General features: G+C 38.2%; 1 protein-coding gene across 1 annotated transcript in view; it reads left to right on the top strand.

Moving 5' to 3' along the window:
* Positions 1-22,379, top strand: part of LOC139737597 (uncharacterized) — a 47,269-nt gene extending 24,890 nt beyond the window's left edge. Inside the window, exons 6-13 of the mRNA XM_071648277.1 lie at positions 8,996-9,104; positions 9,578-9,757; positions 11,291-11,487; positions 12,116-12,242; positions 16,772-17,068; positions 18,480-18,602; positions 20,113-20,273; positions 21,962-22,379. Coding sequence (XP_071504378.1) covers positions 8,996-9,104; positions 9,578-9,757; positions 11,291-11,487; positions 12,116-12,242; positions 16,772-17,068; positions 18,480-18,602; positions 20,113-20,273; positions 21,962-22,100 — 1,333 coding nt within the window. The 3' untranslated portion in view covers positions 22,101-22,379. The remainder of the gene's footprint in view (positions 1-8,995; positions 9,105-9,577; positions 9,758-11,290; positions 11,488-12,115; positions 12,243-16,771; positions 17,069-18,479; positions 18,603-20,112; positions 20,274-21,961) is intronic.
* The last annotated feature ends 1,542 nt before the right edge of the window (positions 22,380-23,921 follow it).

The following is a 23,921-nucleotide window of genomic DNA, read 5'->3' as shown; positions in this document are numbered from 1 at the left end:
TTTAACAGCCACACAAGGGTTGATGAGTATGCATGGTAACAACGTGACTATGAGCCTACTGTGTATCAAGCAAAGATGATGGTTTGTTACTGTATACGCCATATATTTAGCGAGTCTAAATTTTCGCGAAGCGTGACTTCGCCATGATTTCGCGAGTGGTTAAATTCGCGATCGTGGAGTTCTGCACTGAACGGAGAAATGTATACCCATGTGTCACATTGAATATCGGGATCAGAGTCATTATTTTTGCGAATCTTTAATTTTGTGAATAGCACCTGACTCACGAAATTCGCGAAAATAAAAACCTCGCGAAATATTCGGCGTATGCAGTATGTGATATCATATTATTTCTCTATGATTTGTCACTTTGTTTATTATGTATTACGAAATGACTGTAAAGCATCTACAAAGGAAAATGTTAACGGGACTGGACTGAAGCAGAATTAAGGCACTTATTATAGCATTGGAATTCAACCAGTGAATACTTAAATTACAAGTTTGTGAGATCATTTTTACTTACAAAAAAAAAATGGTTGCATAGTGTGATATTTTTGTTGTTTTTGTTTTAGAATGCAGCATTTTGGGAAAATACTTCTAATCCTCTATATGATACAAGTAATAACTTGAAAGAGAGGTTTGCAGTGACACCACGTGCATGTAGTCCTTGAAAGGACTGGTGGTTGGTGAAAGAAGAACCTAGAGAGAGGAGAGTTGAGGAGGGAAGCGGCAAGGGGAGAGTGTAAAGGAAGGCAATTTAGTGATAGTCAAAGGGCAGCTGTGAGCTGGAAGCTGAGGCTGTCCTAATGGAGACGGAAGGATAGGAGACAGGGACAGCTTGTAGGGAAGAATAGAGTGATAATCAGGTATAATTGTTTGCAAGTTGGTCGGAGGAGAAAGATGAACCAGAAAGGAGTAAGGAGAGGGGGAAGGAAATGGTGGAAAATAATAGAGATAAGTGAGAGGAATTGAAAAAGATGCATATCACAAAATGAAGTGAGAAAAAACGAAGGAAGTAAGCTATTGAGAATGCGGACTTGGGTGGATCCTTGGTAAGACTCCTGTGGGGAAAGAGCTGTTGGAGAGAGAAATTGTAATTAAAATTGCTGTCCTGAAAGGACTTGTGTGGTAGAATGCCAACTATCAAACAGCACATGACTGATGTCATCTACCATCAAACAAATGATAAAGAGATTTCAAGAAATCAGGTATCAATTATATTCACGAAAGAAAAGTTTTGAAATCCCTGGTCTGTGAGTGGCAATCTGATGATAACGATCTAAATGTTCTTACCATATTGTTTAATGTGAATATGAATCTCTTTCATTCTACATTATGATACCATACAGGTTATAGTCATCTCCATTAGAAGTAAAACATTTGAGTTTTTCCATACTTGAATACCTTGAGTATCTCATTATTAGCTTCTTACAAGAATTTTCTGTGTTTTTTTTTTCATATGAATCCAGATGTTTCTTTAGGCCCATGCGGTATTTCAAAAACTATCTTTGTTTGAGTCATACAGCAAAGCAGAGATTGATTGTGGTTGACTGTGTTAGGTATACATTAGTTCATAATATCCTGGTTACCAGAGACAATTGACACATCTTGTATACATTGCACAATGTTGTTTGATACCTTGTGGTACCAGTAGGCAGATCAGCAGTCTGTTAAACCACATGACCTGTGTCAAACCTTTTAATACGTAGGTGTATCATCACAGTCTCAAATCAGGTGAGATCTATGACCAGAGTGAGACAGCATATTTAGATCACTTTACCACTGCAATATCTGTTGCCATGGAAACACAGTGTGCAGAAGAATATCACATGATTTCCCTGTAGTGGATAAAGCAGCATGTTAGTACTTGATTTTGCCAACTTTTGCGTGGCGGAAAGGTGTACAATAACACTGGGTTGTTTCACATGTGAATAAACAGATCAAGTGATTAGCAGATTCTATTCAAAATGTGCAAGTTGTGCAAATAGAAGGAAATGTACAAGGGCATGAAATAGATAATGAGTTTCTCCTTTTGTGTAACCACAAGCTGAAAGGATCAGCTGTTGTAATATATTATGAACAAGAGTCTTGTGCTTTTGTTCCAGTAGACACATACACACATTCACGCACGCATGCACACACCCACACACACATAATACCCTGGTATATATGCACTCACACTCAAACTTTGCCGCTGAAGCATCATGTTTCACAATAGCATGTATATCTTAGAAAGTAGAGAACACCATGTTTGATACGAACTAAACCAAAGCCATATAATGCCAACTTTTTCTCTCAAAATACCCCCAAAACAAATGAACAAATGAAAATAAAGACAGGAAATAGAAAAACTTAGCTTATACTGATAACTTGTTTGATTGAAACAGGTTGTTCAAGGACAAGTACAACTACATTTGTATGGATACTGATTCTAGTCTAATAAGTATTATGCACATTTTTTTTCTCATATTTTGACGGTAGTAATACAGTGTGCATAGATATAGTGTCACAGAGCAACTTTCTTCTGTGAATAAAGACTTTGAAATATTAGTGATATGTGTTTATTTATTTTAACATGAAAATGTCCACAGAAAGTTATGACAAGTTCTTTAGATATGTTTTATATGTTTGTTTCAAGTATTTTCTACATTTCGTGAGTTTGGCTTGATTTGTGGCTTTATCTACAATGTATGCATGTGAGATCTTAATCCTTTCCCAACACCACCAAATCAATCTAGGAGAACCACTTTTTTGTAGCAGTAGGTGTACTTAAAGGGATGGTACAGTTTCAGTTGAGATGGTGCTTCAGGTTTCCAATATGTCTTGATGATGATTTTTTTGTTTTTTGTTGAGATAATGAAAAACCTCTTATGAAATATGGAAAAGCGTATAATTCTTAGAGGAATTCAACGTTTATTTGATGAATTGTTTTTGAAACTGCTGAGATATCCCAAACAAAGTGATCCTTAAAAAAAAAAAGATGGCACCCACCTTTTATTAGGATCCCTTTGTTTTACTTTGTTTTAGATATCTTACCCATTTTAAAACCAATTTTCATCAAAAACTTTGAAATCCTGTTAGAAATGTATGCTCTTTAAGATTTCATAAAGTGGTTTCTAAGTATCTTGCAAAAAGTTAAAAGCTGAATCCTCACCTCAACCAATACCATACTATCCCTTTAACAGATTCCAGACAAAGCAGTCTGCCATTGACAAGTCTGTAGTGATATTCTCTTTGTCATTCATTTCATAGGAAATCGTCTCTTTCTCTGTTGATGCATTGTTGTCCTACAAATATAATTGTGTTCCATTCATGAGACAAGGTGATACCTTCAGAGAGGACAAATCAGTTATCTGTTGACATCATCTAATGTGGTTTGTAGGTGAAGCTAATGGGGATGGCCTTCTTTGGTGCAAGTCTTTTTTTTTTGGGGGGGGGGTTTGGGGTTGAGGGAGGGGGTCTTGAACAGAATAGTGGCTCCTCTAGTAAGCATGTAATGGCAAATCATGTATGGTCTCTTTTAAATACCTCACAAGTGAATTAACCTCTTTGTGTCATATCCAAAGGGTATTCCCTGTATGCAATTGAAGACCTGAATATAAGAACGACCCTGTCCAATTTTTGGCCAAATTCAGTCTGACATGGGAAATTGTAGCTTATGCATGGACTCATCTTGTGTATAAATGATAAATCCTAATTACCCCCGGAAGTGCCTGACATGAATGAGTTAAATCGTATATTAATGTAAGAATGAAGGACTTGGGTCATTCTTACATTCATATTATAGCGCCCTCTATCATCCTTCTCTCATCTCTATAGCAGAATGTCATGTATATGAATCAAAGAACGACCCAAGTCCATACGATTCAAAGAACGATCCAGGTCCATCACACAAAATGGCCTCTCCACAATTAATGTAAATGTTAATTGTCATAATAATATATGTTCTAAGTTACCAATGTTGCCTTCCCATTACACTTAAATAGAATATTATTGGACAAATAAAAAAAAATATAAAGTTTTTTTAAGTTTACTCGAAATGGTCTTCCATGGACTTGGGTTGTTCTTATATTCAGATACTCAATTATCAGGATGAACAAATATTATATTCAACAAAGATTATCTCCCTCACCCATGTTGTTGCACAGGGGGTGTTGTTGAGGGTTGAATCTCAAATCTCAAATAGACATTATTTGCAAGTTTCAGTGTGCACACATAAATTCTATTCACAAGTTATTCCATTTGGCAACTCACGCTGATTAACATACACACATTCTGTAATGTCTTTATTCAGCCTGTTGGTGAAATTTGATGGTCTTTGAGAAGAACTTCAAAAGGCATCGATGCCTCGATAGAAACGTTTAGAGAGTTAAACGCCAGAAGATGCAGAGTTTTGTGAATATGGTCTTTAATATGAGCCATGAGTTGACTTATGAGAAAACTGCATTAAAAGTTACTTTCCCGGAATCGTGCGAGTTGTGCAGGAAATCACTTCTCACAACCTTCCTGTCATATGGGCCGATGTTCACTGAACATCCTGCTGTGGAAATGGACACCAAGCACTTCGATTCATTTCTAGACTTTTTCACCCAAACGTACAAAGATGGCTGATATCAAATCCACAGTTTCTATTTAGTCTGTGATCTGAAATAATTATTGTCCCCGCCGAACGAGTTCGAGCAGGGGACTATGAAACGGGCTCCGTACGTGTGTGTGTCTGTGTGTCCGTGTGTCCGTGTGTCCGTGTGTCCGTCTGTCCGTGCGTCCGTGTGTGATCAAAATGTTCAAAATGCTACTCCTTCGCCATTTCTAACCCGATTTTGATTCTGTTTGCTTTATATGATAGCACTACATGGGAGCTTTGAAACTTCTATACAGAATTTCAGTTGTGACCTTTGACCTTGACCTTTGACCTATATTGTACATTTTGCTTCAAAATGCTACTCCTTCGCCATTTCTAACCCGATTTTGATTCCGTTTGCTTTATATGATGGCACTAGGTGAGGGCTTCAAAACTTCTACACAGAATTTTGACCTTTGACTTCTTTGACCTTTGACCTTGATTTTTGACCTATATTGTACATTGCCTACAAAATGCTACTCCTTCGCCATTTCTAACCCGATTTCGATTCCGTTTGCTTTATGTGATGGCACTAGGTGAGGGCTTCAAAACTTCTACACAGAATTTTGACCTTTGACTTCTTTGACCTTTGACCTTGATTTTTGACCTATATTTTATATTTTGCTACAAAATGCTACTCCTTCGCCATTTGTTACCCGATTTCAATTCCGTTTGCTTTAAGTGATGGCACTAAGTGAGGGCTTCAAAATTTCTACACAGAATTTTGACCTTTGACTTCTTTGACCTTTGACCTTGATTTTTGACCTGTATTGTACATTTCGCTACCAAATGCTACTCCTTCGCCATTTCTAACCCGATTTCGATTCCGTTTGCTTTATGTGATGGCACTAGGTGAGGGCTTCAAAACTTCTACACAGAATTTTGACCTTTGACTTCTTTGACCTTTGACCTTGATTTTTTTTACCTATATTGTACATTGGCTACAAAATGCTACTCCTTCGCCATTTCTAACCCGATTTCGATTCCGTTTGCTTTATGTGATGGCACTAGGTGAGGGCTTCAAAACTTCTACACAGAATTTTGACCTTTGACTTCTTTGACCTTTGACCTTGATTTTTGACCTATATTGTACATTGGCTACAAAATGCTACTCCTTCGCCATTTCTAACCCGATTTCGATTCCGTTTGCTTTATGTGATGGCACTAGGTGAGGGCTTCAAAACTTCTACACAGAATTTTGACCTTTGACTTCTTTGACCTTTGACTTCTTTGACCTTTGACCTTGATTTTTTTTACCTATATTGTACATTGGCTACAAAATGCTACTCCTTCGCCATTTCTAACCCGATTTCGATTCCGTTTGCTTTATGTGATGGCACTAGGTGAGGGCTTCAAAACTTCTACATAGAATTTTGACCCTTGACTTCTTTCACCTTTGACCTTGATCTTTTTACCTATATTGTACATTTTGCTACTAAATGCTACTTCCAGCGGGGACATATTTTACGCACCGCGTAATTTCTACTTTTCCTTGTTTGTTATTGGAAAGCATGTTACCTTATAATACCATGATGTGCATTCATTGCTAAACATCTGTTAGTGTACATGATGGAGTATTAGCTCTGAAATACTATGCTCTCAAAATTTATGTAACCCATGGTCTAAATTTAAATTGCTTGTGTGAATTCCAGCCTTTCACTCTGTAGAATCTGTCATGATATTCAATTGCATCAACTAGATTTTTAAAGGTAGTCATCTGTGTTTACAAACTATTGGAATCTGTAAAGCTTAGATTTACTGTAAGCAACAATCCTGGAAAGCAAATTGTCTTTAATATTAATCTTTTGTTGGAGCAGTAAATTTGAGAGTGGAAAGCAAGGCTTAGAGCAAGTCAATGTGATGAATTGATGTGGACTGAAAACAAAATACTCAAACACCATTTTACTCCTTTTGTCAATATTATCCTTATGTAAGAAAATTAACATTTAAGTGACATTTATACATCATTTTTTAAACTTAGTGAAGAATCACTTTGTGTATGTTTTTGAGAAAGACAAGTACGATATGAAGTACATTCATTCATGTCATATGTAATATGTGCCCCCAAAGAATTTCTTCTTGAGCATTCAATCCCGGAACTGTGCCAGTCTACCAATGAACATCAACTACAATATTTATTCTCATTCTTCACCTGCACTTTTGTCCACCCATGTTTAGTCCTTGTCTGGTTTCCCACCTGTGTAAAGTACATCAGCTGATTATTGAGGACAGGCCCCGTCCACTTCCTCTCCCGGCTTCCTCCCTCGTAAACATTTCCACCCCAGAAAACTTTCCTCCATGCTGCTCCCAGCTTGCTCTCTGGAAGCGTGGTGGAAGAGCATTTTTGATACTGGTACATCTGTTGTACAGGTGTTCAAAGGTGCTCCATGTTAAACTAAGTAAATACCACTAGCATTACTTTGGGTTTTAAGTCTGCCGGTATTGCTGAAGTTTACACCTGTTTTCTACTTCCTCTCAATTCTGTCAAAGCAGCGTTTGAAGACTATCCCATGTGCAACATTTGAGAGTGAAATATTTTGTTATGTATGCATGGCCTATATTTGTGTGCTCAATCAGAGGTTACCATTGAACTAATTTCTTTTTTTTTAAAAATTATTGTACAGATAATTTCCCCGGTAAATGTGATAACATAATGCATCAAACCTGTGCATAGCAACCACTCAGGGAACTATAAATAACATGGTCTGTGTAAACAGTTGGCCACTATATACAGTCTTAATTATACCCCCGCCACACATAGTGTGAAGGGGGTATAATAGGAATCACCATGATGTTGGTCAGGCGGGTGGGTGGGCGGTCAGTCGGACTGTTGCAAAATCTTGCGTCGCGAACTCCTCCTACAGTTTTGAAGCAATTTAAATGAAACTTAGGGTAAATGATGATATTGAGGTATAGATGTGCAAGACATGTTTTTTGTGTTTGTCGGACAATGCGTTGCCATGGTAACCATAATTTTACCAAAACCTTGTGGATTGAATAACTTCCATAGTATTTAAGCAGTCAATTTCAAAATTGGTATCTATGATGATCTATAGGTGTAGTTATGCAAGACACTCTTTGTGTTTGTACTTGACAAAGCGTTGCCATGGTAACCGCATGTTTTCTTCGAAATCTTGTGGAGTGAACAACTTCCAGTTTTGAAGCAATTGAAATCAAATTTGGTAGGCATTATGGCCTTGAGGCATAGATGTGGAACACATAATTTTTGTGTTTGTCGAACAAAGCGTTGCCATGGTAACCATAATTTTACCAAAACCTTGTGGATTGAGTAACTTCCACATCATTCAAGCAATTAAGGTCAAATTTAGTATGTATGATGATCGTGAGGTGTAGTTATGCAAGACACCAATGTGTTGATATAAGAAAAATGTGTTGCCATGGTAACCACTCATTTTGTATCAAATTGAACCATTTGATCTATGAAGGTGAAATTTGGTGTGTATGATGCTCTTTAAGTGTAGTTTTGCAAAATGTCCTTTGTATTTGTAACGGACAATGCGTTGCCATGGAAACCACATGTTTTTTTTTTAATCCTATGGAGTGAACTTCTTCCACAGGTTTCAAGCAATTGAAACCAAATTTGGTAGGCATTATGGCCCTGAGGTATAGATGTGGAACACATAATTTTTGTGTTTGTCACACAAACCGTTGCCATGGTAACCACAATTTTACCAAAACCTTGCAGATCGAATAACTTTTCCATCATTCGAGCAATTAAAGTCCAATTTAGTATGTATCATGATCTAGAAGTGTAGTTTTGCAAGACACCAATGTGTTAGTTTAAGGAAAATGTGTTGCCATGGTAACCACTCATTTTAGTATCAAAATAAACCATTCAAGCTATGAAGGTCAAATTTGGTGTGTATAATGATCTTTCAGTGTAGTGATGCTGGGGGAAAGCATGTTTCCATTTGCTGTAAGTTTTATACTCAGTGTCAACTCTGTAATTGTACAGTAAACTAAAATTATTCTGTTTCCAAATCGACAAAAATGCACAAACTTGGTATTAACGTCATTGCCCTCGTGACATCACATACTATAAAGCAACACTAGGGGCGGGGGTATTAATCACCTTCAGTGATAATTCTAGTTTGATTTTGTCATGTAATATCTGTAACATACGCCACAACACATGTCCGGTCATTCATTCAAAAGCAGGTGGCCACCATAGACCGTGGTAATAATACAGTTTTACGTGAACTTTGTCTTGGGTGTTACTTTTACTTGTTTATCTTTATTTCATTTTTTTTTTTCACTTAGTGGTACACAATTACAGTAGAAAACCACCTTTGTTGGTAATCTGTGTCCTAACTTTTGCCCATGTCTCCTGTGTCCACGTATTTCCGGTTTACCTAGAACGGTCAGTCCCGGCGACATCCTCCCAGATGTAGTGGGAAGTGCGTTGGTCATCCTGAATCTGACCAGTGGAGAGGTCATCAGGCAGATTCCTCTACACCTATCAAAGGTACGCTGAAATGACCCTGCATTGTTTTCAGCATTATCAGCCCTGAAAAACTTTTCCAAGTTAGATAGAATGATAAAGAGTAAAGTTTGTTTTTAGTACAGCATAGCTTTAGTGACCTCAATTTTTTGTTTGTCAAAGTGAAGTTGTGTTGTTGAATAGAGCTACCAAGAGCAATAGCATTGATATTTCATAAGCAAAATTGCAACAATAACAAGCAAATGAACAAAGTGAAAGGAGCTGTTTATGCTATGGTGCCCTTTATTCGTTTTTTTTTTTCTTTGCTTTAATGTTTCCTGTGTATTGGCCTACATAAGCAGCAGTTCATGCAGTCTGAGTTATGATACACACAGTGATAAGCCGAGCAGGAAGTGTTTATTGTTTAATTCTCATGGAGAACCATGGTAGAAGCCTGTGAAAATGACTATCTGTGCCTTGGTGGATCAATGACATCACGTTTCACTCTCGCTCATCAGAAATCGGCCCCAGTCCCCGCCTATCTCCTGCATTCTCCCACGGTAGTGGACCCGGATGGAAACCATGACCCCCCTGTGGTTGTCATGGTGACCGCATCAGGCCTTGTAGTAGCAGTTGATGTGGAGGGTCAGACAAGATCGGGATTTCCTGTTCGTCTCAGCGAGCCCGTCAGTGGTCAGGTCAGTCTATTTTCTGCTCTTTTCTGAGCGGATCGTAATCACCCCACAGTCCTTGTTTGTATCGTGGTTATATGCCTTTGTTTTTGCCTTCTACCCTTATGACTTAGCCATATCCTGTTATGGTTTATGATGGAAAACGTACTTTTAGCAGATGACTCTCAAGTCTCAATAACATTAGTAGGAACTGAGGAAGCCTTGATGTGAAACTTTGCTTGGATATTTGCACTGTGATTAAAGAAAACTGTTGGAAACATGACATCATGATTTTATTAGATTGGAAAATAACTTAACAAAACACAGATAGTGATGGACATTGCTGGCAACACCATTTTTTGCATTTTTTTGCAAAATTGCATGCAACATGGAATTTCTAATGCCAAGAGACAGTCAAAACTCAAAGCATTGAGAAAATTTGATCATGTAAGAGAAGATAATACTTTAAAACTGGCTACTGGAAGGTCAATGGACAGTCCTATAAAGCTGACCATCAGTCACAGGGTGGACACTGATACTATCTGTTACATTACATCTTTTTTTTTCTCACCATGGTATTCAATTCAATGCAATGCAATATTGAATAATGGTCTTTCTTTGTTCCTTTTCAGCAATTGAATTGCGTGTTATGTACATCCATGAAAAGGTGACTTACATTTATAACACTAAAATAAATTGCAACATCATAATGTGATCAGCAAATATGTGTTATGCAATGCTTTATAAACTAAGAAAATATGCACCTTTCAGTTTCACCCTAAACTGAAGGATTAAAGGTATATTTCATTATTTCAAAGTATTTGCATCAGTGATGTGATTTTACAAGAGTTGTACTAGATAACATGATGGTGGCAAATCTGGCAAAATAAAGTACTGACTGCCCATCTGTATCAGTGTAATATAATTAAGAATTAAGGCAAAGTTCAGTGCAAAACAGCTCTAATGTTTTCATGAAAGCTTTGCTTGGTATCAAAGTAATACTAAAACACTGCAGACATAAGTCATTTTGATTTTGCCTGCATGAGGAATCAGGTTTTCCCACACTAATGTTTAGTCATTTATCAGTGCACACCCTATTCCATGGAGTAGTTTTATGACTTTTTCCAGGAAGTATCACACACTTCTGTTATTCTTGGTATTAATAAAGTCATTTAATGCGTTGATGATCAGAAAATGTGTTATCATGGCAGCACAAATAAAGAATTAAATGACATCAATGAGCTGGTTTTTTAATTGTGTGTTATAAGTCTATATGGATTTGAAGTGGGATTTTTATTTCCAGTGAACATGGCATTTTTTTATCTGTCTAAAATCCAAAGGTTATTCTGTCAAGTGGAAGTAATCTCACACTATGGATTGGGGAGGAAATAAGTAAAACTATGAAAAATGTTTCTCCAAATGAAAGCAGGAAACGCATTCTTTAATTTCAAGAGGATCTCTCAGTTTCATAACTTTTACCACATTTTGTCTTGCTTCCCTTTCCCTGCAAGTTTGTCAAAATATTGACTGTATTTATTTTCCTCAATGTCTCCTTGTCAGATATCAGTAGGTGACTTGGACGGTGATGGCAACCTAGAGATAGTGGCTTTACACACCTCTGGAGAGGTCACTTGTCTGAGTAACCATGGCAACAAGAAATGGTCAGCCCAGATTTCAGGCACTTCCTTCCCGGGGTCACGCCTGGCTGACTTGGATGGCGACACCGTAATGGATGTCATCATACCAAGTGATAATGGGTACTTAAACTCATCGTACTGCCACTCAACAGTGACTTTTAGTAGCTTGAAGTTGAAAATAATCACTACTTTTATTGGTAGTTGGTATATCAGGGGATGGACTCTTGAATGTGTAATGCCCACCAATAAATGTAGATATCTACTTTACCAGGATTTCAAAGTTTCAAACTCAACATGATTTCGCACAGATCATCACAGCATTTTGCAGGCTCCTGTACCACATGCATTCCATATTCCTTATCGAAATCTTCAAGTGAGCCATTGTTTATACGGAATTTGTATTTCTGTTGATGTCACTGGTGGTTCGGAGGGTCTTCTGAGAAGTCTTCGTTATGCACTGGCTTTCATCAGGCAAACCTACTTCATCTGTCTGCATTACTTTTTGATTAATGATTATTTGACCTATGAACCTGTAACACAATTTAGCCCATGATTTCACTCTTATGTAATGGAATATAAAGTAATGAAAATAAAGTTGTATTCACAGTGAATCAGCCATGAAGCTTCCTATGAAAAGATTTAGCTCAAATAAATTGATTTTGATACTATAGATATCAATGTTTGGTATGAATGCCGTAGTGTAGTAAGGTTTTCATGATATTGTCTTTCTTTTGCTTTATATTCTCAGCTATGTCTGGGCGCTGTCTGGTCAGACTGGTAACCCTTTGCCTAAGTGGCCTGTGTACCTGGGAAGCAGGCTAGTTTCCAATGTTGTGATCACCACTCTGTCCAATACATCACAGAGTCCAGACATAGTAAGTGCCTGAAGTGTTTTCACAGTGGCTGATTTGAGCATATGTGACGCTGCATTGCAAAGCCACCAAGAAGTCCCAGTCATGGATTTTGAGTTAATTGCAGATTCTAAATGAGCAAACTCTAGGCTTAAAAGTGACATATAACTCAATACAAAGGGTCTAATCTCACCCAGTGGGGCATACTTTGTACATGACGTTCTAAGGCATACCTAATCACTATAAAAGACCAATAACAAAAGTGTTCCAGAAAACTGAAAAAAAAAATCCATTCATCGGTAATATGATCCCACACTTTAAAGTTAGACAAAGGAAGATATGCTCTCGCAGAAAATGTTGAAAAAAACTAAACATTGACCAGGGTGACCCATTTCACCTATTTTGAGTCCTCATGTAAGATTGGGTCCTGTGCCTTTTTGTTGGTTTTGTGAGGCAAGGTCACATATCAGAGACAGGGTGAGGCAGTGACTTTCTGTCGTCAACTTGATGTTGTAAGGATTGGGCAGCCATGAGTAAGACCAAGCTGGCAAATTATGTCATCACCCTTTACCAAGAAATAGATATTCCACCTTAGAATCAGAATATGCATGTGTTGTACTTGTTTTTGTGTGTTTGCCATTGTGGTTAGGCCACTTAGTTGCATGTTTTCGCGCGTTTGTACTGTATGTCTACATTAACCTGTTGAGGACGGACTGATTTTGCTACAACACGCATATCCCATAGACACCTGCCTGAGTATACTCGGGACTCGTCCTCAATGGGTTAACTTGTGGGCAGTGACGGTTACTGGGCTCTTATTTGTGACGTCATTGCACCTTTTCAAGGTATTCCGTTATTTCTTTCCGTGTAAATACCAGCTGTGCTGTCGTCTATAGATTATCCCATCTGTGTCAATGTGTGCTTGTTTCCTGTTGATCACCAGTGGGCATTGATTTGTGGTTAGGCCGCCGTGTCATTGGTTCAATTCATTTCAAACGACGATAAAAACTGCCAGTCAGCTCCCGAGTTCCCATACCCTGGTAAATAACTCACATCCCGTTGACCTTGTGCCCTGTAAATTTCCATTGTTTATATTGTAGTGTTCACCCTTGTTGAGATTTATAATCCACTTGGATTTAGCTCCTCATTAATCCAAGTCTTGTGGTCCAAATCTTGTTCTTGGTCTGAATGAAGGTAGTATGACTCTCATCTGCAAAGTGCAGAAGGGGTCTTGAATGCATAATGACTTTGTAAAGTGCAATATTAGGAATCACTCTTTGAGAACAGTATATTGTTTAGTAGACATGGAAAAATATGCAAGTTTTTACAAGATATTGTGGAGAAAAACTTGTCTGAGCATGTCAGAACTGCTGATAATTGATTTAATGTTTTTTAACACAATAGGCCCTATATCTTTGTGAGGCCAATGTCAGACAGGTGTCAAGAAACAGTCCCTAACGTGTATGGACATGAAAATAAGAGTGCCTTCGGTACCGGTGTCATTGAGGGTTGATATGTGACCGTGCACCTCAAAACGAACATAAAGTCGCACACACTGATTTTGCGTGAGGACTAAAAATAAGTGAAATGGGTCAACCTAGCCGAACCTGACTTTTTCATATTTTCTGAAAGAGCGGGTCTTCTTTTACATTATGCTAAAATTTGGTATCATAAAATGGGCAGGAAAGTGTGTTTTTTTAGCAGTTTATCTCAAACATTTTTGGTAGAATAGTGTGATTAGGTGTGTCTTTAGAATCCCTTTTTCATTTCTGAAAAGCCTTGTCCACACTCTTCACTTTCAACTCTAATAACTTTTGACAGGATAGTGCTACTGCTTTGAAAGTTGGCATTAATTATAAACAGAATGTGTTAATGAGGCATGCTTCATTTCAGTGTAATTTGATAATCCCTTCATTGTTGTTACCCTGGTGGTTTACTTCCTGTTTTTTTGTCCCATTCATTGCACAGCCAGCACGGTTTGGTAAAGATTAAGCGCTTGAATAGACACTGTACTTCAGAGCCTCTTTTCTCGGTTCACACTTTTCCTGAGTTTGTGCTTTCTTTCCAATATTTAGATAGGTTAGGAGAGTCCGTATGATTTTAGTTATACATCATTTTAAAGCTTAATGTCTGCTCTTTCAGAATATAGCCTCAACTAAAAACTCATGTCTGGCCACTTTTTGTTTGTTTTGAGGTGCAGGGTCACATATGTTATGCTTTCCTGCAGGGTGTTAATACAAATCTGTTTGTCTACAGGTGAAAGGGCAAATGAAATAAAGCATCAGACTAGTAATATTTCATCATACTAAGCCATTTGAAGTTTTTTTTTTTTTATATTTGTGACCCTGCACCTCAAAACGAACAAAAAAATGCCAGACATGAATTTTTAGTTAGGACCATATTCTGAAAGAACAGACGTTAAGCTTTAAAATGATGTATAACTCAAATCAAATGGACTCTCCTAACCTATCTAAATATTGGAAAGAAAGCACAAACTCAGGAAAAGTTTGAACTGAGAAAAGAGGCTCTGAAGTACAGTGTCTATTCAAGCACTTAATCTTTACCAAACCGTGCTGGCTGTGCGATTAATGGGACAAAAAACAGGAAGTAAACCACCAGAGTAACAACAATGAAGGGATTATCAGATTAAACTGAAATGAAGCATGCCTCATTAACACATTCTGTCCATAATTAATGCCAACTTTCAAAGCAGTAGCACTATCCTTTCAAAAGTTATTAGAGTTGAAAGTGAAGAGTGTGGACAAGGTTTTTCAGAAATGAAAAAGGGATTCTAAAGACACACCTAATCACACTATTCTACCAAAAATGTTCGAGATAAACTGCTAAAAAAACACACTTTCCTGCCCATTTTATGATACCAAATTTTAACATAACGTAGAAGAACACCCGCTCTTTTAGAAAATATGAAAAAGTCAAGTTCGGCGAGGTTGACCCATTTCACTTATTTTCAGTCCTCACGCAAAATCGGTGTGTGTGACTTTATGTTCGTTTTGAGGTGCACGGTCACATTTCATCATACTAAGCCATTTGAAGTTTTTTTTAATATTTGCTCTTTTTAGGGCACTTTTTGATCTTAGAATAGCCATTAATCACCCACCCAGATTGATCACAGAGATCAATTAGAAAGTCTTGAAATATGGTTAATTTTGAAAGGTACATCAATTTTTCCCCCTCCAAAACATCCTGGAACTGTTTTGATTTAAAACTCATGTCAGTAAAAAGTTTTGCAAAGTCATTCATTGTGGAAAGTTCAGGAAAGCAAGTCTTTGTGAGAAAAATAATTGACAGAAGTCCATGTTATATTATTTTTGTTTACTTTTTCTCTCTCTTTTTGGGAATCTATTTGTATTTGTAACTATGTTTTTCAGAGAGGTTTGCTTTGAAGTTGATTAGGCAAACCAATTTAAAGGGGAGTAGACAATTTTTTTCTTCAAGTTTTCTGTATCAAGTGTCTACTCCTTGGGAAGGAAAACAAGTCCATGTGTAGTTGTTGAAAAGTTCTTGAATTTCATCTCTGCATTATTGTGTATGAACTCTAGCCTGTGCTCATCCATTTCATTTTCAGCATCTGTTGTGGTTTCATTTTTCCTCTTATCAAATTTCTCAGGAGGGCTTGAGTACAGTTGAACCTCTCTTATCCGGCCTCCCTTTATCCGGATCTCTCTATTATACGGACGCAATCTTGCCGTGATTTTTTTTTTAATGATTACAGGAGGAAAGGGGGATTCCCAACTCCTTTAGAACTCCTGCACAAAAACACATGAATTACATATACTTGATGCATTTCTTAATGATTATTTAGGTAAATCATCCCAAGAATTTATAAAAGAAAATGATTTCATTCTTGCAAACACGAACCTCTATTTTGGGGTCTGTTAGTGAGTGTAACAATGAAAAGGTTGCAGTATACACATTACTACATGTGGTACTACAATGGGCTACATCAGTACGTGTGTATGTATATGTACATGTATAAAGCATTGAGTCTCCCGTATCCGGCCAAATCCCTTATCCGGATGATCCCCGGTCCCGACTTGTCCGGATACGAGAGGTTCAACTGTATTTGTAAGCGCATGGTTGTAGGTGGTGACAAATTTGAAATCAAATAGGACAACTGGAGCTTCAAATCCGATCATTACAACCTATATATTATCGTCGCTGGGGCGACAAGACCTCCTATATGCAAAATGTCAAATGTTCAGGAGAGCAAAAGAACATGACAGCCAAAGCACCATGTCAAATAGAAGAGCCTTTCCTTTGACATGCCATGATGGCTTCATTTTGGGGGTTAGACAGCTGGGATTTGAATAGAACATCAACTAACTGATTATCTGACCAATAATCCAAAAAAAAAAAAAATCATTTTCACCAAAATTTGAGATACAAAGTCTTGTCACCCCAGCAACGATCTTTGGCTTCTGAGAATTGAAAACTTCATGAGTATGGCCATTTACATTTTAAAAACTTTCTCATGCCAATGCGATGATGTGTTTGTCACTTTAAAGCATGTGATATAAATGTCATTTCTGTAGGTCGTCACCAGCTACGATGGTAACATGTACATCATTGCCACTTCCGGTGAGGGACCCTGCATCGAGGACATCGACCTTGCCGAAAGGTCTTTGACCCCGCTGAAAGTTGCAGACATCATCCCGAGTACCCCTGGGCTGGAGATAGTGGCTGCCACGATGCACGGCAGCATCTTGTTGATGTCGACGTCTGGTGATGAGGGTGAGGGGTTGGAGGACAGCGACCTTCTTCGTGAGAACACAGCGATGAGATGGTCTGGCTCCACAAATGACAATAAAGTCTCTTTCAGGAAACGGAAGGTACGTCTGCTTTTTGAAACTATTGAATTAGTGGTATTCAGGCAGCTGTAGCTTAATTATATTGTAAACAATAGATCCATCCTTGTTGGCTGCCATTTAACCCATTGAGGACGGACTGATTTTGCTACAACGAGCATTTCCCACAGACACCTGCCCGAGTATACTCGGGACTTGTCCTCAACGGGTTAAAATGAATTGTAAACAATGGATCCATCCTTGTTCCATTGAAGTGAATTGTTTATTTATGTGTGTGTGTGTGTGTGTGTGTGTGTGTTTACATTATACAGAATGTATAGGTGAACATCATGTGCATTTTTTACATTTTACAGAATATATAGATGAAAGTTGTGTGCATAGAGAACATGTGAACAACTGTTTCAATGTGAATGGTGCATTGCTTATCATACTGAATATTGAACACACTGCAAAGTTGTTTTGAAGTTGTTATGTGTTACAATAAGTATCAACTCTCAGTAGACCCTTCACTTTAGGTAGTTGCTGTAGGTACAGGAGTTGAGAGTGTAATAAAAAAAAAAGGTAGCTTGATATGTCTTTGTGATGACTTGGTTGATAGAAAGTTCTCGGCCTCACTGATATTACAGAGATTTATGATTACCCATGTTCAAATGCATTATACTGAAATGGTATCTGTAAGATGAAATTGTGTATTCAGTTTGCTGTAGTTTCGATTGACATGAGTTTAGAAAGTATTTATGTTTCACATCCTGTGCCTCATCTTCAATCCATGCGTAATTTGTAATTTCATTATCTTGTAAAGGGGCTTTCACACCAAGTGTGCATAAATTTTTGTAGTGTGGTTTACATAGTACGCCAAAATTAGGCTGTGTACTCCTGAAAGAAATATTTTGAAGGAAGCAAGCTATCGCAAGAATGAGAAGAAGTGTGTAGATGTGGTTGGATCCAGCCTCGAGTATTATTATTATTATTATTTTTTTGACTGGCATAGGGTAGCATACTTTTGCATTGGCATGGTGTACAGAAGCATAGTCTTGCATAGACCTGCATATAAACTGTACCAGGTATTTTCTGCATCCTGCACTTTACACTGCAAGTATGCACAAAATTTAAACATGTATAATTTTTTGCATCCATCTAGCATACTTCTTTGCAGTCCCATGACATATTGTTATGTAGGCCAGCATAGGCACAGCGTAGGACGGAGTAAGCTCAGCATATTTGGTATGCCGCACTATGCACCTCGACGCAAGCCTGATGTGACAACCCCCTAAATATTCATCATGTACTAAGATTCCTGTTAGAGTAATGTCTATAATAAGTTTACACATCAAAGAGATAGAGCATAGATTATCCAGTGCATCATGATCATCATCATCATTATCTGTTGATCATTCTGACTCTTTTCTGCCAAAACTATTCATTTCCTCTGCAGTATGGCGTCTTTGTGACAGTGGAGACCAAACTCAAGACTTACATCAGTGGTGCAAGTTTTACTGTCGACTTTGACATTGAAGATGATCAGTCAACTAGGACAAAACAGACATACATCATTCAGGTATAGCCAGTCATAGATGGCAGAGAGGCATATTGATGCTATTCAAAGTCATTATTTAGAACTTTGTGTCTCCTGTTTGTCTTTTTTTCACCTAAACTACAATTTACAGTGGACTCCCATTATGAGGAAGTCCTTGGGACAGGCAGTTTTCTTTCGTTGTATCAAAATTTCGTTATAACCAAACAAATAGACATTAAAAATTCATAGTGTGGATAATGTTGCAATGTGAATTTTTGCTTCGTTGTAAGCAAAATTTCATTATAAGCATGTTCGTTGTAAAGGGAGTGCACTGTACTCACTTTTCACAACAAATTTTCACTTTTTTTAGTTTGAACATTGATGGGTTGCAAATCTCTTCCAACTACTCTTGACATTTCAATCAGTTCTACATTTCAAATCATGAACTCTATTCAGATAATGCAAGAGAATGTCCTTGTGCATAATTGCAACAAAGTAATTTAAAATCTCGTCTTCAAGTCTGTACATACAGTCTAGTACATTAGGAGAGTGTCCAGCGGTCTATGCCCTGTACACTTGTAGTATATTTATTTGATGAAGGAAACATGAAACGCTAATTAATAAATTATTGATCATGAGGCTTAGTTTCAGATCTGTTTACTGATGTAATGAATAGCAGGTGATTGACAGAAAGGAATATGAGATATATAATTGATCTGATGTCTTAATGGTTGTCAGGATAGTACTTGTAAATGTTCAGAGTAACCAATATTGTGATACAATGTACATACTAGTACAGGTAGATTCCATTACTGCAAAATGTTTTGTTTTTAATATTCCATGGTCACATTTTTCTCTTTTTTGTTCTTTTTTTTTTTTTTTTTTGGGGGGGGGGGTTATATCTCTTGAATGTTCCTCTTTCAGGAATTACAAATGTAGTATTCTTGTGCAAAGTTTGTATTTTGTATGAACATCTAATAACAAAAGTGTCTCTTCTGGCTGAGTTTTATCCCACTTAAGCAGTAAAATTAAAGGGTGTGTACAGTTCTGGTCGAGGTGAAGATTTAGCTTTTAACATTTTGTGAGATATTCGGAAACCACTCTATGAGATGTCAAAGAGCATGCAGTTCTAAGGGGTATCAAAAGTTTATTCGATGAAAATTGGTTTTGAAATGGCTGAGATATCCAAAAACAAGGTGAAACAAAGAGATACTAATAAAGTTGGGGCATGTCGCCTTTTATTATTAGCTCTTTTTTTGATATCTCAGCCATTTGAAAACCTATTTTCATCAAATAAACGTTGAATCCTTCTTAAAATTACATGCTCTTTCATATTTCATAAAAGGCATTTCATTATCTCACTTAGGAATGTTCAAAACATGAATCCCTACCTCAACCAGTACTGTACAGTCCCTTTAAAGTGTCTCAAAAATGTTACCATAATTGTGTCCATTAAAACAGTTTTCCCTTTTGCCGAAGACTTGAAATGATGATACGTTCACAAGTGCCCCCTTAATTTGCACCCCCTTGGTCTGATTTTTCTGTTGCTTAGGTGTCTGTTGGCTCTATAAGTCTGCATCCACCAATACTGTTTACCAGACCAGGTCGGCACAGCCTTCAGGTAGCTGCACCTGTCCGTCCAATCACAGCACTCGTTGAGGTTCACATGACTAATAACTACGGGCAAGACTTCACAGATGCGTTTGCAGCAAGGTATTGTACCATTCCAAGCCTTGATATTAGCTCAGATTGACAATGATTAATGCATACTCAGCTCAGTTCCTCAATCAGAATTTCCGCTTGACAGCTATGTTCATCTGTTGGCACAGATATCATTGGATTACCTGTTAATGAACAGTGATTATGTAATCCTATTAATCCATCTACTATGACCGTGGCTTTCCTGTAGAACTCACCTGGGTGCCTTTGCCTGATTGGCATTATGGTCAGGTAGTGAGGGTAGGTAACCGAGAGCCAATAAGATACCTGGGCAATTCTAGGCCAGATTACTAGCCATGTCAGCTGTTCATTAGATGACAGATTTTTAATCCTCCATTTGTCCAAGATAGCATTCATTACTATTCATTGTACATCAGGTTGAGATGAAATTGTCTTCAGGGGGGCATTTTATGAAGTGTTTTGTCCGACAAATTTGTCCGACAAATTTGCTCTTAGCCAATCAGATGCAAGGATTTCAGTAGCTTGTAACAGTTTGTCAGAAAAAATATCTGACAAAACGATTCATGAAATGCCCCCCAGGTTTTGTTTACATAGTGAATCACCCTCAGCCCTTCATTTATTACTCCTAGTTGTCAAATTTTATAGAGTTTTATGACTACAAAAATCTTATATTGATGCCCTTTTAACTGTCACATCATATGACAAAGCGAATGGAAAGATGTATCTACTTGGCAGTTATTTCCGTTTTGAATACCAATAACATGCCTCCTCAATGGTTTCAGCTTTGGTATCGGATTACAAGACAAGGTGTAGTTTGCAAGGATGCAGAAGAATGCAATCTGCATCAGCCGTTATAACTACATCATAAACATCCTTTTAAGATTAATTGACAGCATTCAGATTATGAACAATGCTTTTTTTCGTGTCTCGGTATGTGTATTTATGGTATCACTATCATTTTTGGAAGGAAATTCGATAAAGTTGAGGGCATCTTTTCATTGATATTCAAATGGTATCACTGTTTACATAATCATCTGTGTGATTACTCCTCACAAGGTCTGTCCTTGCAAATGTGGCCAATTGTTAACCCTGTTCTTACCAGCCAAATAATTACATAGCTGCCAAATGGTCTGTTTTACAATATTTAACTATGCTTTTTCTCCCGAAAATAGGAAATAATATTGGCTTTATGTGGAAAAAAAAAGTTTTTTCCTTAATTTGATTCAGCATAAATGCTATGTGGAATTATCATAGTTTTACTGTAAATGTTGATATTTTTGCATGAGTAATTTTTTGCGCTGAACGGCTCAAAAAACATTTTCGCAGGTTCTTGAATCTGTGGTGTGCAGTTGTCAACCCATTCAAAATGTGCAGAGAAAATTGGGAAGATACTATTGTGGGTTTTAGAATTCATGCTAGCCAGAAGAAGTGTGAAATACTGTACACAAAAATTAATGCGCTGCAAAAATTTTTGCATTTGCAGTATGCCAAAATATGATTTTGGCCTTCAAAATTTTTAACCATATATCATGTTTTTAGATCTCCAGAGGTTGGCAACCCTGAACAGTGATTCTTGAAATTCACCGAAATTAAACTCCTGTGAAAATAACAGCTTTTACAGTACCAGGTACAATAAAGCCCTGGTTACACTGTACTTTGTTGTGCCTCATGAGTACTGTATGTAATTAAAGATTCCTGTACAATGTCTCTTCTCTTCACAGTTTTAACACCAAAGTCGTGGATGACATCCAGTGGCTGCTGGCAATACCAACCATCGCCATGGCGATTATTCTTCTCATCCTGTATGGATTCCCGGAGGTGGATCTTCTCCCTCAGCTCCACTCCTCCAAGGACAGATAGCACTGGCTCTCCAGGAAAAAAAAAAGAGAAAAAAAAATGTTGGTTTTTTTTTTTTCCAAGAAAAATCACATCATGCATGGTAATGATATTTTGATATTAGCAGCATATTGCTAACACCTTGACCCTAGAAAATGTTGCAGACTTTTGCCCCTCAGATAGGACATAAAATGGAGGTCCCGTGTGTGAGAAAGTCATAACTCATGCATGTAAAATATCCCGCTTCATTTATTCATCGCAAAGAGCAGGGTGTTTAACCAAGTGAAGTAGTCCCACCTTATATCCAGGTCGAATGGCTGTTGGCGGTTGTTTGAGAACAAACCAGCCTCCACTCTCTGACTCACTCATGTCGTCAGATCCTCGAACACTTCAGGGAGTGTAACGCGATCTGTTCTTTGGAAGTTTACTTGTAGTTCTTGGTCCCTTGAACTCCCATTTGGCGCTTTGTCATGGTCATTCGTGCAACCGGTAGGGAGTAGAAGATTCCGATGTAACGACCGGACTGGACCACCATTTTCAGGTTTCACCCGGTATAGGGGGAGGGAAGGGTCATTGTGGCCTACAACACTGTAAGCATCAGATTCCCAGCAATATGCAAGCTTATAACGACCTTTCAGCCCCAACTTTCAGGTGAAAACGCGATCTCCTTTCATGAGCTTGTCTCCTCTCACCCGCTGATCATATCCCTTCTTGTTTGATGCAGCAGATTTCTCTGATGCCTTTTGAGCAGCACGGTAGGCTCTATGCAAGCTTGCTCTGAATTGTGACACGTACTTCACGTGGTCCAGGGCAGATGTCCCATCTGGACGATTAGTGTTGAATGTTACGTTGATTGGGAGTTTTGCTTCCCTGCCGAACACGAGCAGGTAGGGACTGTACCCTGTGCTCGCTGACTTTGTAGCATTGTAAGCGTGGACCAGGCTCGCTATGTGTTGGCTCCAATTGACTTTCTGCTCTTCAGTCAGAGTACCTAACATGTCCAGGAGTGTACGGTTAAAACGTTCAGGTTGTTGGTCCCCTTGGGGATGGTATGGTGTGGTACCAAACTTCTTGAAACCTAGGAATGTAGTCAATTCCTTTATGACCTTTCCCTCAAACTCTCGGTCCTGGTCTGAATGTAGCCATTGAGGTAGGCCATTGTGCACGAAGTACTTTTCCCATAGAGTTTTAACGACAGTATGAGCAAAGTGATCTCTCTTGGGAAATGCCTGTGCGTACCTAGTGAAATGGTCGGTTACGACTAGAATCGACTTGAAACCCTTTTCATCAATTTCCAAAGCCAGGAAGTCCATGCAGACCAACTCCATTGGTTGAGTCGTCTGGATGCTGTGGAGAGGTCCACTTCTGGTCGGAAGAATTTTGCAGGCAAGGCACCTTCTGCAGTCCCCTATCCACTCCTCAATGTCCAGGGCCATCTTGGGTCAATACAACCTAGCCTGAATGAGGGAAGAAGTCTTGTCTGTCCCTAAATGTCCATGTTCGTCATGGAGTCTGTGAAGTGCATCCATCCTGTGAAACTCAGGAAGCACTAGTTGATAAACAGGCTCGCCATCTTGGTTCTTTAGCATCCTACGAAGCACGCCCTCGATGAGTCTCAGCTTGGGAAGCTCTCTTGCAAGGATACGTTCCTCTGGCATCTTCATGGCGTGTCCATTTGCTTGTGACCAGCCTGAACCCAAGAAGTAACCTTCTTGATTGTTATGTCTGCATTCTCAGCACTCTCCCAGTTGGTAGGGCTAGACACATTACTGATGTGTAGGAATTCGTAGTTGTCTCGTATGGCGTCAGAGCATATTGAAAGGTAGGTGGCCAGTGGACTAAAAA

The sequence above is a fragment of the Diadema antillarum genome, unplaced genomic scaffold (genome assembly GCF_040938485.1).
Source record: "Diadema antillarum isolate AM-2024a unplaced genomic scaffold, OU_Dant_1.0 seq00000696_RagTag, whole genome shotgun sequence".
Lineage (NCBI taxonomy): Eukaryota > Metazoa > Echinodermata > Echinoidea > Diadematoida > Diadematidae > Diadema > Diadema antillarum.
Note: the sequence above shows the minus strand (reverse complement) of the source record. Positions and strands in the feature narration are given on the sequence as shown.